We start from the raw sequence: 17256 nt of genomic DNA, 5'->3' as shown, positions 1-17256 counted from the left end.
GCACGCACGCACGCACGCACGCACACAACGGGGGCCAAATCTCTCAAATTGGTGTCATGATCAATTAGTCTGGATTCGCACCAGGGGCAAAGTCTGTTGGTAATATTTAACGAATTTAGCCTGGACTCGCACCAGGAGCAAAGTCTTTTAGTAAAGTCTACAAAATTTAGCACGGACTCGAACCAGGGGCAAAGTGTGTCGGTAAGGAGCAAAGTTTATCGCACGAAGATGGCGGTCTCTTCTTTAGGCAGGCCTTTGGCGATCTGTCTATTAATCTGTGGCCGAGCCTTCTGCCGACCCTTAACTATATTAACCATTCCGCATACAGAGATGCGATACTTATGTTCAGAATTTAATATAAAGGATAAAGCGAGCACACTTTTGCATAGGCGCATAAGCGTAAGCATAAGAATCTTGATTGGCTTATAAACGTATGCATAAGAAATTCAACCAATCGAATTTCTTATGCATATGCTTATGCGCTTATGCAAAAGTGTATGCTCTCCGCTTAAGATTAATGGAATCTGTTTGGACAAAAAATTGAAATCTGTCTGTCATTCCCCTTGTGCCATACCTCTACTGTATCACGTGTACTTACATACACGCGCTCGATCTCACAAACACGCAAGGCAAGCTGATACCCCTCCTCCGAACCAAAATATTATCGAGTTGTATCCTTCGATATACATTGTCGGTCAGAACAGTCAGTCTGTATTGGATTCTTGTCGAGAGCGTTTCTCTTAATAAAGAACGAATTTATCGAAACCTTTCCTTTTCTCGAGTCTCAACATTCCGACGTCTCCAGCTAAAGTAACAGTTCGGTTTATAACGGATAGTACGTAAATCGTTTTCAAGTGAAAGTTTAAACATGGTCCTTCGAGCCGGATCGCCGAAAGTTCGTCGCGAGTGACTTTCTCGGCGAAAATCCACCGGAAATTTGAGACTCCTCAAGAATCGTATCGAACATTAAAAAAGTCGCATCAGTACCTCCGAAAGGAAATAGCGAGTGCAGTTTCAGTGTACGCCACCTCCGTACCGAAAAAGGGTATTTAGTGTGAGATCCCTATTCGAACCCCAACTGATTCGTCCGAATAATGGCCTCGATCGAGAAGATCATGGAACGTCAACACGTCCTATTCGGCCTTATCACGCGTTCGGTCGAAAATCTGAAAAAACTCGGACCGTCCCGAATAAATCGCGGCAATGTGCAGAGTCGCATTGAAGCATTAAGGGTTAATTGGGATAAATTTCAAGCTCACGACGAGAATCTCTTCACCTCGATCACCCCCGAACAAAAGACACTGCCGTACTTCAAAGATGATCTCTATTCCATGTGCGAAGAAGCTTTCATAGACGCACACGGCTACATGCTCAACATCCTCGAAAGCCTAGCTCCACCAGTTCCTCAAAATATATCTGCCGCCGAAGCATCGTTGAGCACATCTACCGGGTCGCGATCTCGACGGCTACCACGCATCGACATACCGAAGTTCTCAGGCGACTACTCAGAGTGGAGTCACTTCCGGGATCTTTTCACGTCAATTATCATAGACAATTCCGAGCTCTCAGAAATTGAAAAACTCCATTATCTCAAAATGAGCCTTTCTGGCGAACCTTCACAACATCTAAAAAACATTGCAATGACTGGTGAAAACTTCACTCGCGCGTGGGAAAATCTCATCTCTCGATATGAAAATAAACGAATTCTTATCGACGCTCAACTAACGTGCCTCCTCGCGACCCGAAGAATAAAAACAGAAAACGCAGCCGATATCAAACGGCTCCTTGGCGATACTAAGGAAGCCATCGGCGCGCTCGAAACTCTCGGTTGTCCCGTAAAACAGTGGGACCTCATTATCGTTTTTTTAATGGTTCGAAAGCTTGATGCCGAATCGCTGAAGAGATGGGAAGACTCACTAGGAGCCAAAACAGATCCGCCCTCGTTCGCGGACTTCGAGACCTTCCTAATCAGCCGCATCTACACGCTCGAAGCTCTCGAAAGATCGCTGCCTCGAAAACAACAAATAAATTCGTCGACCTCGCAACCTTCAGGCGCACGATCATATATCGCTACCGCGCCGGAACAAAAGTGTGTGCTGTGCGCCGCGGGACACTACCTTTCGTCGTGTTCCAAATATCTAGAGAAGCCATACGACCAACGACGAGGGTTAGTCCTATTAAAGAATCTCTGTTTCAATTGCCTTGGGCCTCATCAGTTAAAAATGTGTCGCAATACAAAACGCTGCCGAATCTGTCGAAAGCAACACCACACAACGTTGCACGCACCGAACAGCAACAGCGATACCGTCGCGAACATAACTCCCGCAGCGTCCATCTCAGCGGCTCAACCAACCGCTCACGCAAGTACTCTTCAAGAAGCAAAGCACACTAACCAGCTCAACATCAACCAATCCCAAGACTATCAAGCTTCAAGCCATCTCTCGCAATCAAGAACCAGGCGTCGCGCCCCTGCTCTGTTAGCTACCGCCGTAGTAAGAGTTCTATCTCGACATGATCAATCATCGCAACTTCGAGCGTTACTAGACCAAGGATCAGAAGTGTCATTCATCTCTGAATCCGCTGCTCAATCACTAAAGCTCCCGCGTCGCTCCGCGGCTATCCCAATTGTCGGTATCGGTGCTCAACGAAACAGCGTTTCAAACGGCGTCGTACAACTCCGTATCGCCTCACTGTATGATTCATCGATCTATTTCGAAATTGACGCTCTCGTTTTACCGAAATTGACGGCATATATTCCACCCGCTCAACTCGAATATAAACAGTGGCCGCATATTCAAAATCTTCAGCTCGCGGATCCAAATTTTGCCACGCCCGGAAAGATTGACCTAGTACTCGGATCAATAGTTTATGCTCAAGTCCTCAAACAAGGTCTTTGCCGCGGACCTATCGGAGCACCCATTGCTTAAAACACAGCTCTTGGGTGGATTTTATCAGGCCCGCTTTCAACTAGTGAAGCCTCCATCGAAGACGACTACTCTCTCAATGGAATGCAATGCTCGCTTGACTCCGAACTGCTCGATCTCTTACAACGCTTCTGGTCTCAAGAAGAAATAATCCCTCGACCTCAAGTCCCGCTCACGCCAGAAGAATCTCAATGCAAAACTCATTTCGAATCGACTCACTCTCGCGACATACAAGGACGATTCGTGGTTCGGCTCCCTCTCAAAAGGAACATAAGTGATTTTGGTGACTCTCGCACGTTCGCTCAGAACGCTTTCCTCCGAATGGAACGCCGGTTCAACTCGAATCCGTCCCTCAAATCAGCTTACAGCGACTTTTTACGCGAATACCACGATCTCGATCACATGCGGATTCACAATTCATCCGAAAAGTGTCACCAACGCGAGTTCTTCCTGCCGCATCGCGACGTTACTCGCGAAACTAGCGCGACAACGAAACTACGCGTAGTGTTCAACGGTTCGCAGAAAACGACTCTCGGTTTTTCACTGAATGACGTGCTTCATGTCGGTCCGAAACTGCAAACCGATCTCTCAGACATTCTCATTCGATGGCGCAGACATCAATACGTGTTCGCAGCTGACATCGAAAAAATGTATCGTCAAATTCGCGTTCACGAAGACGACTGGCCACTACAAAAAATCCTTTGGCGAAACGACCCGAGTGAGACTCCGCAAGAATATCATCTGTGCACAGTAACATACGGTCTCGCGTGTGCTCCGTATCTCGCTCTGCGTTGCCTGCAGCAACTCGCTTTCGAATCAGATTCTCCGCGGGCGCTTGCTGCCGAAATCTTACGCCGCGATACCTATGTGGACGACGTTCTCTCCGGCGCATCAAGTATATCTGAAGCTAAAACACAGATCAACCAACTAAACGAATCCCTCATAGCTGGCGGGTTCCATCTCAGAAAATGGATCTCCAACGACCCTGAAGTTCTAGCTGACATTCCTCATCAAGATCAAGCGTCATCTCCAATCCTCTCAGTCGACGATCGAACGATACATCATACACTCGGTGTACAATGGCATCAACAATCCGATCGCTTCGTGTTCTCAGCACCATCGCCACCACCAGCTGGATCCCTGACGAAGCGGTCAGTGCTCTCCTTCACTGCGAGCATGTTCGATCCGCTCGGATGGCTGGCGCCAATCGTCATTGTCGCTAAGATGCTCATGCAAGAGCTCTGGGCAATTCGCCTTGATTGGGATGAAGAGCTTCCCGAAAACCTCAAATCGCGCTGGATCAATTTCACTCAACAACTCGAAAACGTGACAACGATCTCAATCCCACGCTGGGTCGGCATAACTACGTCATCCCTCGCGATCGAACTCCACGGATTCTCAGATGCATCACAGAACGCCATCGCTGCTGTGGTCTATCTGCGCGTCATAAACGAATTCGACGACATCTATGTCACCCTTATCAGCGCCAAAACCAAAGTAGCACCTCTGAAACGCATGACGATTCCGCGCCTCGAGCTCTCAGCTGCCGTAATCCTCGTCCGACTAGTATTCAAAATTCGCAACGTGCTCCAAATTCATCACACGTCAACTCATCTCTGGACCGACTCTACGGTCGCTCTAACATGGATCAAAGGTCACCCATCACGTTGGAAAGATTTCGTTCAGAATCGAGTCTCTTTCATTCAAGAGCTCTCGAATTCTCGCTGGCATCATGTCTCCGGAACGGAAAACCCAGCGGACCTAGCATCTCGAGGAATACCTCCCCACTCGCTTCCGCATGCTCAGCTCTGGTGGAAGGGACCCTCTTGGCTACAACATCACTCTTCATCTTGGCCATCTCTGACTCCAAAGATCGAATCAACAATAAATCTAGAAGAGCGTCCTGTCTCTTGTACCCTCGCTAACGAAAAACCAGAAGTTGACCTCGGAGATCTCATCGAAAGATACTCTTCGCTCACCTCGCTTCTACGCACCACAGCCTGGCTCCTACGGGCGTTTGAGCGCTTCCGAAAATCCACAGCACATAGACCACATCAAGCGGTCCTGACGCCTTCCGAGTTAGAATCCGCATTACTACTGTGGGTAAAATTAACTCAACAAGCCTACTTTTCGAAAGAATTCCGAACATTGAGAAACAACAAGCAACTCTCTCCCTCAAGTTCCCTACTGAAGCTCTCTCCTGTCCTAGACGAAACCGGACATCTCAGGCTACGTGGAAGACTTCACTTCTCTCAACTGGAGCCATCAGAAAAACATCCGCTCATCTTACCACGAGATTCTCGACTAACAACGCTCATAATTGATTACTATCACAGGCGCTCATTACACGGCGGACCGCAGCTGACGTTATCGTTAATACGGCAAAAGTTTTGGATTATCGGTGGACGAACTCCTATTCGCTCATTCATCCATAACTGTATTACGTGTGCCCGTCATCGCGCCGCCGCCAGTCAACAACTCATCGGACAACTTCCAGCTTCTCGTGTCACTCCATGTCGACCATTCTTCAATACCGGAGTCGATTATGCCGGTCCTTTGACTCTAAAGTCATTCCGCGGACGCGGAGCGAAGACAGTCAAGGGATACTTCATAATTTTTGTTTGTTTTAGTACCTCAGCTGTTCATCTAGAAGTAGCTACCGACTACTCAACTGATGGATTTCTAGCTGCTTACAAACGATTCACCGGACGAAGAGGCCTATGCTCAACAATCACGAGCGACTGTGGGACCAATTTCGTCGGCGCAGCTTCCGAGTTGAAAAAATTGTTCACCGCTTCCTCTAAGGAATAAGCTCACATTGCTAACATTCTCGCCAACGATGGAGTAAAGTGGAGCTTTAACCCTCCTTCGGCTCCACATTTTGGCGGAAAATGGGAGGCCGGAGTAAAATCCGTCAAACATCACCTCCGTCGAGTGATCGGCGAGACCCTGCTCACCTATGAAAAATTGTCAACACTATTGATTCAAATCGAAGCAATCTTGAATTCGCGCCCGCTCTCGGCCCTCTCAGACGATCCTTCTGACTCCGTCGCCTTAACACCAGGACACTTCCTCGTCGGGAACTCTCTCACGGCCGTTCCTGAACCATCCCTCATCGATCTACCTCAAAATCGACTATCACGATTACAAATGCTTCGTCAAATGACAGAATCATTTTGGCGACGTTGGTCGTCGGAATATCTACACGAGCTCCAGACATCATCCAAGTGGCATCGAAAACAAAAAAAGTTTCAAGAGGGCAGCCTAGTAATAGTCAAGAACGAACGCTTCCCTCCGACCAAATGGCCCCTCGCGCGGATAATCGAAACGCATCCCGGCTCAGACGGACTAGTCAGAGTAGCTACAGTAAAAACTGCTACCACTACTCTAAAGCGACCGATCGTAAAATTGTGCCTTTTACCGAACGTTACAAAACAGTGAGAATCAAAGGAACTCGACTGACGTTTAGTTGTCATTATGGTCTCGACAAGGCGGGCGGAATGTTTGGACAAAAAATTGAAATCTGTCTGTCATTCCCCTTGTGCCATACCGCTACTGTATCACGTGTACTTACATACACGCGCTCGATCTCACAAACACGCAAGGCAAGCTGATACCCCTCCTCCGAACCAAAATATTATCGAGTTGTATCCTTCGATATACATTGTCGGTCAGAACAGTCAGTCTGTATTGGATTCTTGTCGAGAGCGTTTCTCTTAATAAAGAACGAATTTATCGAAACCTTTCCTTTTCTCGAGTCTCAACATTCCGACGTCTCCAGCTAAAGTAACAGTTCGGTTTATAACGGATAGTACGTAAATCGTTTTCAAGTGAAAGTTTAAACAGAATCATAAGCATGATTATTTGTCATATCTAATAATTTAATGTTTGCAATAAAATAAAATATTTAAGAATAGTGAAGCATTGTCCTTTTACGGAATTATTATAAGGAATCCATAAATTTTTTCAACTCCGATCCACGATAAACGCTTGCCTAGCAAGAGCATTTACCTTGAAAATTACCTCGCCGAGATTATATTTGCAATTACCTTTTCAGAGGTTATTTTCATATCTGTCGATTATTTAAACGTAAATGGTATCAAACAAATTTACAAGCAAGATTTACGTAGACATAAGGAAGCGTATATTCTATTATAAGCATAAATCATGTAACCAGGATATTTAAGGCAAGACTCCCCAAATTGCGATATAAAATTATTGTCATATAATTTAGGAATTATTCTAAGAACCGAATCTCGATAATTAATATAACGACATATAATTCCCCTACAGCACGAAATATTACTAAAATATTGCATAAATATTTCAATATTGCGCCATATTACAAATATTGCAGTAATATTGTGCAAATATAATAAGTTATTATTTTATTGGAGACTTGCAAAATATTACTGCTATATTATAATGCAATTACATAGTTCTTTTATTTATCACTATGCGCCGCAAACTGAACTATCTAACTTGCATTAAGTTTTAGTCCCGAGAATTATATAAAGTATGCAAAAAGTAGCAATTACAATCAACTTTTAATCAATTTAATTTTTTTTGGTACAATCCTAATACAGGGAACTCAAATATTAAATTGATTGCTCAGAAATCAGACAAAGACAAATAAATGTCTGAATAAATGAAAAAAATAAATGTTCTGCAATATTTTATAAATATTATATTCATTTTTGTAGAAATAAATCAATATCATTGCAGAAATGTTGCACAATAGTTTGAGGGTGGACATATCTATATATTGGCAAGCTTTTAGAAATATTACATGCAATATTTCAATCTTGCAAAACAATGTTTTTGCAATATTCCGTCAATATTTCGTGCTGTAGAAGATCCTGGCCCTGTTCCAGGCCCGCCGAGCCTCCATCTTAATCCTCTGCTGGTCCAGTCCCCACCAAGAGACTCCTGTTCAAGCTAACTGCCCTTTCCAGACAGTTGGCCTCGAAACCGCCGATAAGAGCATTCTGCAAGTGATCTACACATAGCTCTATTTCCTCATTGGTCCCGTGCTTCTTAGAAAACCCCTCAAGATTCAGGACCAGATGACTTCTGGAGGTCTAGTCGGTCTTCTTAGGATTTCTTCGCCGGGTGATTTCAGGCCTCACATTTGCGAGCCCAAAGACAATTTGCTTATAGTCAGACCAGGAGAGCTCCTGAGAGACCCTCCAGTCTATCACACTGTCCACCAGACTTCTGGAACAGAAAGTAAGGTCGAGCACTTTGCTCCTTACCGTGGTTTGGAACGTGGGCTCATTATCCCTGTATAGGATTTCAAGATCAGTGGTCATCAGGTACTCCAAGAGCCTTTTGCCTCTATTGTTAATGTCCGTGCTTCTCCAGACCACGTGGTGCGCATTAGAGTCACACCCTACAATCAGCGGAAGCCCGCTTACCTGACAGTGCCTTATCAGCCTATTCAATAGTTTTGAAGGAAGTGAATTCTCTTCTTTGTGTGGAAAGTAGGCTGAGCAAAAAGCCACACTCCTTACAGTTCCAGTGGTTGCCCTGATGAGCTCCACTGTAACAGCTACAACGTCCCTAGAACAGAATTCAGAAATGAGTTGTGCATTAATATCTTTGACCACAATTGCAACCCTGGGTCTGGTCCCCGCTGGAGCCTTGAACAGCTTTCCGCAGGCCGAAATACCTCTGATGCAGTCTCTGAAAACCCAAGGTTCTTGCATTAAAGAGATATGTGTGTGTATCATAGCTATGCGCCTGGCCGTCTTGACTGTCTTAGCCGTCGGCTGTCTTAGCCGAGGCACCTTTGCTATGGTGCAAGTTGATCTGGGTGAGTCCTACCCCCGCCATGCCCACTTTATTGAGGACACGGCTCGGGCCGAGTCTTACCCTGCCCCGCCTCCCCGCTACGGGCATAGAGCAGGTTTACTGTTACCTGCTTGAGCTCATAGCTGACCCTGAAGTCCCGTGCCCTCAGTTTGAGAACACTGGACTCCGGAATACCGAGAATAAGGCTTCTTCCCTCTGAAGAAGCCCTGACATTCTCGGCAAAGACTTGCCAACTCGCAATGGACAGGCCCGGATTCTGCCTCTCCAGCAGCCCCAAGACCGCCGCCGCAGCTACCGGGGGACCCGGTAGCCAGACAGTCGCCCTGTGTCGTTTTTGAAGCTCCTCCAAGTGCACCACCTTAAGCTTGGCTTTCTCCCAGGGCGAGATGTGCCCGATTCGCCCAGCCAATCGAGCGCCATTTTGTCCTCGCCACGGATGATCATGGTCTCAGGGCCGCAGTCTTCGTGAACCTAGGCAAGAGACCCTCACGGATCCCTGCTAGACCACTGCATCCTTCAACAAGGTCAACTGTTTGGAGGACACCGCCTGTTCGGGGTAGCCCCCCAAAACAATCGCCCTCGCCAAGGGATCCGTGGCAGCACCATAAGATCCATTGTCATAAGCCCTAGGTTTCTTTATCGCTCTTCGCGCCGAGAGAGGAGTATCATCGGAGCCCGCGATCAGCTCCTTTTGCCGGCGTGCCTCTTCTCTCCCCCCTTTAACGTCCTGAGGGGCCCGTTCGGGAGCTAGTGCCCCCTCCTCCGAGGAAAGAGGCTTTTGCGAGCCTTCCCCCTCTCCTCCTGACAACAAAAGTGATTTAATGTTTAGATCCATATTGATCCCACGAGAAGCTAGGAAACGGAAGATCTGCCCGAGCAGAGCTCTGCATGTCCGGGTAAGGCTAAATACTCTGGGGTTTTGCCTGATGCCCCAGAGGCATCGTTAGCTGTACTGCCCCACGCAGCCCTCGCCATGATGGCTTACAGCTTGGCTTGGGGAGTCGGTCCGCGGCGACAGCCTTCCCAGCTCAAGACAAGGTTTTACACTCGCGGGGCCGATTATAGCCGATCATTTCCCAGAGGTCTTCCGGGCAAGCACCGGTCCCCACCTTTCGGGTGAAACTCCGGTGCCCCCGACCTTCCTCTAAGGATCCTTCTATCCGCCATCCGCAGACGCCCTGGCTAGGTACTCAGCCCACGGGAACATTAATTAAATATTATTAAAATATTTTTTATAACGGTAAAAGTGCACTATACTTTATTTATAATAGTAATAAGAAATTTTAAAAGTATAATAATATTTCTCAATTTTAAAAAAACTATTGTAAAAAGATTTGATCATACATGCATGCATGTCGTGTGTGTAATATTTATGATTAAATATTTTGAATATTCTTTAATTAGATTTAATCAGTGAATTTTTTAAAATAATATATATAATAAAGGGAAAGAAAGTAATAGAAAACATTAATAAAAATTATGAAGAGTTATATTCAAATATTATCACATAAAAATGTTTATTCCTCACAATATTTTACATATATAATTATTCTTTACAATATATATATTTGTGAAAAATTTTTTAACAGATGCGTACAAGCTTCCAAACACATTGTGTATTATTGTATTAAATAGCCACGAATTATATTTTGATTTAATAATTAGACTAGTTTATACAAATACACATATTAGAGCAATAATTGTTAAACAAAATTATTTTTCTAACATAGAGATTTGAATATAATTATTAATATTTATGTTAAATTATTTAAAAACTTCTTAAACTATTTTTCATATTTTTCCATATTCTTCTTTATATTTATTTTTTATATTATTTATTCATATCTAACATAGTTATTTTTAATGCATAACAAGATAAGCAGTTTGATCACCAGTAAATTGCAATGAAATACATTAAGAATTTTGAAACGAATACTCATAAAATACTGGAGGATCTTAGAGATGTTGCAAGAAATTCCTTTGTTAATTCTGTTAAGGATGTTTAGCACCTACAATCGGAGCAAAAAGTAGTCGAAATTCTATATTAACGAATATATACTTATCTTAATATATGATTATTATAAAAATTGCATAAAATCTTATTATTTATTCGTAGCTAGAGTGTAGAAATGTATTTTCATACCTTTGTTGCTTTTTTCGGAGAATTTTCGTGTTTCTTAAATTATAATAAGAAACTTTTATCATTGACGGTACCTCAATTTCAACATTACAACACAAAATTTGAATTATAAAAATAAACGAATTTACTCGTACAGAGTAATTTAAAATGTCAGAATAAAAATTATAATAGTGAATAATGACAAAAATAGAAGATTTTTAACTATTTCTTTGATAAATTTAATAATTTGTCATTTTTCTGAGAAGAAAGAAATGTGGCAACATGATAATTTTTCATAAGTTGGTCAAATTGCAAATTGACATATGAGCCCTTCTCGCTTCTCGCTTACACGTTTGTTTAAGATAGGTTATTCCAAATGTCAAAAGAAGGCTTTTATCGATGGAAAGAAAAAGTAGTAAAAAATATATGAAAAGAGACTTCTTATACAAAAAATTGGAAGAGCACGCAGAAAAGTGCTAAACTCAAATAATGAAGAAAAAGTCGAAGACAGGAATCAGACAAACGTCAAGACTGAAAATGAAGAGGACAATGGTCCACGCATTATTGATTTAAAATTTTTGAGCCGACAAATGTGGTGTATATCGTGTAAAGAAGCCTTGTCTTTCGAATACTTAGAAAACGAAGTACGTCGAGGACTAGGTTCACAATTATTGATATGATACCACAAATGTCTACTTTTAAATGAAGTAATGACAAGTATAATGCAGCCTTCCAGTGACAAACGCAATATTCGTTTTGATATAAATTATAAAGCAGTAATAGGTATGATTAAATTTCTATTTATAATATTTACAAATTATATTACATATACTGGGTATGATGGAACAAAACAGGGTAAATCTTCGGAAAAACTACCTATATGAAATAATGAATAAAAATATCTAATTCCTATGTATTTTTGCTTCCTGAACATAAATATGAAACTTGAAAATGGCGCTCAAAACAAAAAACGCAAAAAAATGCAAACAAAAGAACAAAAAAGTAAAACTCAGTGTTTGCTATACAGTGTATACCCAGGATATGCCAAGTGTGTGACTGTGTATCTGTATGTGTATGTATGCACGTGCGTGTACGTGAGCATGTAAACTAGACAAATAGATTTGCGTGGAATCTCGCTTAGCGTGGAAAGTTGCAAACCCATGTGGAATCTCGCTTCGCGTGGAAAGTTGCAAACCCATGTGGAACCTTGCTTCACCTGGAAAGTGTATGCATGGAGACAATGGGTTTCGCCCCCCTTTTTTTTTTTTTTTTTTTTACGTCAGGAATGTGTTCAACACATACCCTCCACCTCGGGAGAGGCTTCGGGTTATGCGGGGATGGGAATGGGCAGGAGGCCCATTCTCGACCCGCTAAACCTGACGGTGGTCCTCCTGGCGCAACTCGGAGGCCCCGGGAATCGCTTCCGCATGCAACCGGTGCTTCCGAAACGCCGTGACGCACCCCTTTCGAGTGCGTCCCCTCCGTTTGACGGGACAAGTCCCGTCAGGCGGAGAAGAGTGGAGACCACCACCACTCCTCTCCCCTCGTTAGAGAGCCGCGTGCAATGAGTTCGAGGGCCCCCGCCCTCGAAATCTGCAGCTCTCCCGTCCCAGGTATTGAGGCTCCCTCCGCCCCCAATGGGGGTTACGATTCGGCCCCAACACCTAAGACCTCTCCTGAGAGACCCCCTTTAAAGAAGGAAGTTTCCCTATACGGGAGGGAGGGAAGTACGACTCTCCTGAGAGTGTCCATCTCCCCTCCGTCCCGCACCATCTACTACTAGGATCCCCCGGGGGTCCCGGCTCCCTCCCTCCCCCAAGAGGGATCGGGATTCGGCCGAACACCCCGGGGGGCCCCCGGACGGGGGAGTCCGTCCCCCGGAAGAGACGGGCCCCCCCGCCCCTTCACTTCTGAGGGAGAGGCGCTAGGCGTTTGCCCCACGCGTCTCCCCCCTCCCCCTTTCCACTAGAAGGGATGGAGTCCGGCCCCGTCCGCCCCGAGAGCTGCCCCCCGGCGATAACGCCGGGGCGAGCCCCCGGGGCCCCCGGCCGGGCTTTCCCCCCTCCTCCGCCGGAGGTGCCGACAGGCATCCCGGACCCCCGAGTCGGTGCCTGGCCGGCCGGTTGAAGTCCACACAAAGCGGACATCTCTGGCCGGACAGGCACCCCACCATCTTGTGTCCAGGGGAGCCGCAGCGGTAGCAGCGGCGTCCCCTGTCCACCTCCGAGGTGCATCGGCGCCACGTGTGGCCAGGCCACAGCTAGCATTGGGTGACCGATAGCACCTCGCCGCCCCCATTACGTTGGCGACAGTGGATTTGTCGCCAACTCCCCCTTTCTTGCCACCCTTGGCAATTTCCCTCCTCTTCTTCTCCTCACCCTTATCCCTACCCCCATTCCCCTTTTTTAACCCTCTCCTCACAACTTCCACCCACCCCCCACCTTCCCCAGTCCCCCCTTGTTTACCTCCCCCGAAGCCTCACGGGCCACACCCGCCCGATCAGCCTCCATCCGTCTGAGGCGCCCCTCCAGTAGCCCCAACCGGTCTGAGTTGGCCGCCAGCCTCGAGGACATGTCCTCAAGTCTGGCCGCCAACCCCCCCGGCAACGGAGCCTCCCCGACCGGCGCCCCCTTCTCCTCCACCTCCATCTCGGTGCCCCGATCCCGCGCCTCCACGCCGCGACCGGGCACCTCTTTCCCCTCGTCCGTCTCGGTCCCCTGCTCGCGCGTCTCCACCTCGCGACCAGGGACCGCAACCGCGCTCACGCCGTTCTCCCCCCCGAACCGGAAGCATTCGCGCCGCGTGAGTTCTGATACAACCCACGCGAACTCCTGCACCCGGCAGAGGACGTTCTCGGTGAACTCCTGAACTAGACCAGGTATCGAATTCGCCATCCCTATCTCGAAGCACGTTGTTATGTCCTCGTGATGGTCCCTGATCCAGTCCTCGAGTTCGTCTCTTTCCCTCACTACCTTGAGGAACAGCTCCGCAGTGGGAATCTTGGCACCGGCCTCATCCCACCACGGAGCCAAGTCCTCTTCCCATTGGAGGCCCGGCAGCAATACTGCCGGTCTCGCGTGGTCTGGGATCTGAGCCTCAACTTCCATTGAGGCGTCAGATCCCCCCCCCCCTTACCTCGCACCCGTCGCTAGATAACGACGGAGTGGAGGCCGGGATACCCCCATCTCCGCCGGGCCCTGTGGCATCCGACTCCACTGGGCCGGTAAAAGTCTTTCGGCTTTTCTTTCTCCCCATATTGATTTTTTTGGCCTTTTTTTACTTGGTGGCCGTCCAAGGGTGGCGAGCCGAAGCCCTTTTGGCCCCACCAGGCCCATCCGTCCATACACACATGCACACACACATTCACCCAATGCCGGGAGTTAACCGGATCTCACCCACAGCCTGTCCGACTAGGGTGACCCTGCCAGGGACCGAAGTCCCCGTCGGCATAGCCTGTGGGATCATTGGTCCGGTGCTCCCGACATAAAAACTCACACCAGCTCGGGACCCCCGGGTGCGCGAAACCCGTACCCCACAGGGGGGGGCACATAACCCCCCCTGCAGAGTCCCTGAAGGTGCCCTCCTATACCGGAGGGCCGGTGTACCTCCCTACAGGAGGTACGGTCCGCTCTTGGCACCCCGCAAGAGTATCCTCTTGCGAAGAGTGAGCCCTCTTACCACGACAAGGTGGCGGACAACGAGAGGGGGGTTTCGCCCCCCTGCAGGGAGTTCCATTACCAAAAAACTAGACAAATAGATTTGCGTGGAACCTCGCTTAGCGTGGAAAGTTGCAAACCCATGTGGAATCTTGCTTCGCGTGGAAAGTTGCAAACCCATGTGGAACCTTGCTTCACCTGGAAAGTGTACGCGTGGAGACAGTGGGTTCCGCCTCCTTGCGGGGGGCTCTACTACCAATAAACTAGACAAATAGGTTTGCGTGGAACCTCGCTTAGCGTGGAAAGTTGCAAACCCATGTGGAATCTTGCTTCGCGTGGAAAGTTGCAAACCCATGTGGAACCTTGCTTCACCTGGAAAGTGTATGCGTGGAGACAGTGGGTTCCGCCTCCTTGCGGGGGGCTCCACTACCAAAAAACTAGACAAATAGGTTTGCGTGGAATCTTGCTTTGCGTGGAAAGTTGCAAACCCATGTGGAACCTTGCTTCACCTGGAAAGTGTATGCGTGGAGACAGTGGGTTCCGCTCCCCTGCGGGGAGTTCCACTACCAAAAAACTAGGCAAATAGGTTTGCGTGAAACCTCGCTTAGCGTGGAAATTGCTAACCTTTGTGAATCCTCACCTTGCGTTAAAAGCTGTAATCTCATGTAAAATCTTACTTTTTCTTGATTTGCGAGTCCGACCGCCATTTTTAAGTTTTATATTTATGTTCAAACGACAAAAATGCATAGGAATTGGGCATTCTTATCTGTTATTTCATATAGGTAGTTTTTCCGAAAGTTAACCCAAAACAGATATTCAACGTCCAATATTTCGGAAATTAATTGAGAAAATATGAAAATGTTTGCGCCATTGAAAAGTCTAAAGAATAAATTTTTAAATGCTGCAAATTATTTAACATTTCCTTTTTTAATTTAGTTATTTAAAAATATCTATTTTGCATCTTTCCTTCTATATTTTGTATTAATATAAACTTTTGTATGAATTTATATGTAAAATAATTTATTAATGTAGGTAATAACTAATAAAATCTTTCTCTGGATTAGGATGGTCACATCTTCAGAAATTATTGGCATGTATGAATATTCCATGCTTCCAGTTTTGAACGTTCAAAAAATATGAGCAAGAAATTGGATATGCGGCAGAAGATGTAGCTAAAAAAAGCTGCAGGGATGCAGCCTTATTAGAAAAAAGATTGACAATAGAGCAAGCAGAGAATATCGAGAAACAATTGTAACTAAGACTCAACTTGTTCAGAAAATTTCTTAGGTATTCTATGAATATGTAGAGACTAGAAAAAAGATTGCTTTTTTCTTGTGAAAAAGGCTATTATAATATTACTATATATATTTGCTCTATAAATCTCCTTAATAATAAAAAAGAAAACATTTCCAGAATTACATAATATTTTAAATTATAGATATTCATAATATTTTGAATTATATATATTCTGTTGATTAAGATATATTTACACATTATTATACATATAATTTTGACATTTACAAAAGCCAAAATTTGAATTGTATGTACTTTTATATACAATATCACAAAACTTGCATATTTTAACACTATTTATATCTTTTATTTAAGCTACATATTTCTGAAATTACTTTTATTTAAGCTATATATTTCTGAAATTGAATTTAGTTAAAGAAATTTTGCGATATAAATTTTATTAAATTTGGATCTTATAATATTCATTAATTATAATCACATGAAATAAATATAACTCTAACTTTTACGCATTATGGAATATATATATATATATATATATATATATATAGTTTAAATATAATATAGATTATTTTTAATTACAATATATACAATTGGATTATATATAATATTATATTATATTGTATATAATATTATATTGGATATATATAATACAATATATTCGTTTTCCATTACGAATAAACAATTGACATTATTTTATATTTCTTATTTTATTTAGACCTACAAATTTCCAATCCAATTTCATTCTTCATCGTCGACCAATAAATGAATCTTCTAATGAAACTTCCAACATCCTCTCTTGATCCTCAAAATTTTTTAGAATCTGAAAAGTAATGAGCAAGGAAATTGTACTGTGTTATGGAATGATGTAGTGCGAATTGTGGTCTCATATGACATGGGATGGAGTACCAAAGGTACGGGCCGACAATATGATAGCAACAACGGTTTTGGAGCTATTATAGGCTGTTTGAGTGGACTGGTTTTAGACTACTCGACATGCAACCGTAAATGTAAAAAATGCGGCAAAGATGATCCAACACCGGAGCATGATTGTCGAAAAAATTTTTATGTTTCGGCAAAGGCAATAGAAGCTCATGTTGCTAAGAAAATTGTAGTTGAAAGTGATAGCCTTCAAAATGAAAACATTGAAGTTGGAGTATTGGTAGGAGACGACGATAGTTCTACTATTGCAGCATGTAGAGCTGCATCCAGTCATCCAATTATCAAACAGTCTGACGTCAACCATCCTTACGCCCATCAGGAGGCGTAACGAAAAAGACGTACAACATTCAAAAAAATTACAAAGAATTAACCGAGGATCACATCACATATCTTCATAAATGTTTGACATATGCTCTAGCTCAGAATAAAGGCGACAGTGTAGCTTTAGCAAATACAATCCGAAGCATTCCTTACTATGTTTTCAATGATCACACTAAATGTGGTACTTGGTGCGGATTCGTTAAAAACAAGGAAAATTATGATCATAAAA

General features: G+C 44.6%; 2 protein-coding genes and 1 pseudogene across 2 annotated transcripts; all 3 read left to right on the top strand.

Moving 5' to 3' along the window:
• The first annotated feature begins 1094 nt into the window (after positions 1–1094).
• LOC114940978 (uncharacterized) lies at positions 1095–2927 on the top strand. Its single transcript, XM_029315782.2, has one exon. It carries the CDS (start codon positions 1095–1097, stop codon positions 2925–2927), a length of 1833 nt encoding a protein of 610 aa, XP_029171615.2.
• Positions 2928–3008: 81 nt separating this feature from the next.
• Positions 3009–5735, top strand: LOC146723665 (uncharacterized). The gene has a single exon (XM_085481370.1). It carries the CDS (start codon positions 3009–3011, stop codon positions 5733–5735), a length of 2727 nt encoding a protein of 908 aa, XP_085337496.1.
• Positions 5736–11233: 5498 nt separating this feature from the next.
• LOC114940976 (uncharacterized) lies at positions 11234–15768 on the top strand (annotated as a pseudogene).
• The last annotated feature ends 1488 nt before the right edge of the window (positions 15769–17256 follow it).

Source organism: Nylanderia fulva, unplaced genomic scaffold (assembly GCF_048542155.1).
Source record: "Nylanderia fulva isolate GAGA-0341 unplaced genomic scaffold, ASM4854215v1 Scaffold178, whole genome shotgun sequence".
NCBI lineage: Eukaryota > Metazoa > Arthropoda > Insecta > Hymenoptera > Formicidae > Nylanderia > Nylanderia fulva.
Note: the sequence above shows the minus strand (reverse complement) of the source record. Positions and strands in the feature narration are given on the sequence as shown.

Excerpts from the sequence above, each read along its gene's own strand:
- LOC114940978 (XM_029315782.2), top strand. The coding sequence starts at position 1,095 with ATGGCCTCGATCGAGAAGATCATGGAACGTCAACACGTCCTATTCGGC.
- LOC146723665 (XM_085481370.1), top strand. The coding sequence starts at position 3,009 with ATGCAATGCTCGCTTGACTCCGAACTGCTCGATCTCTTACAACGCTTC.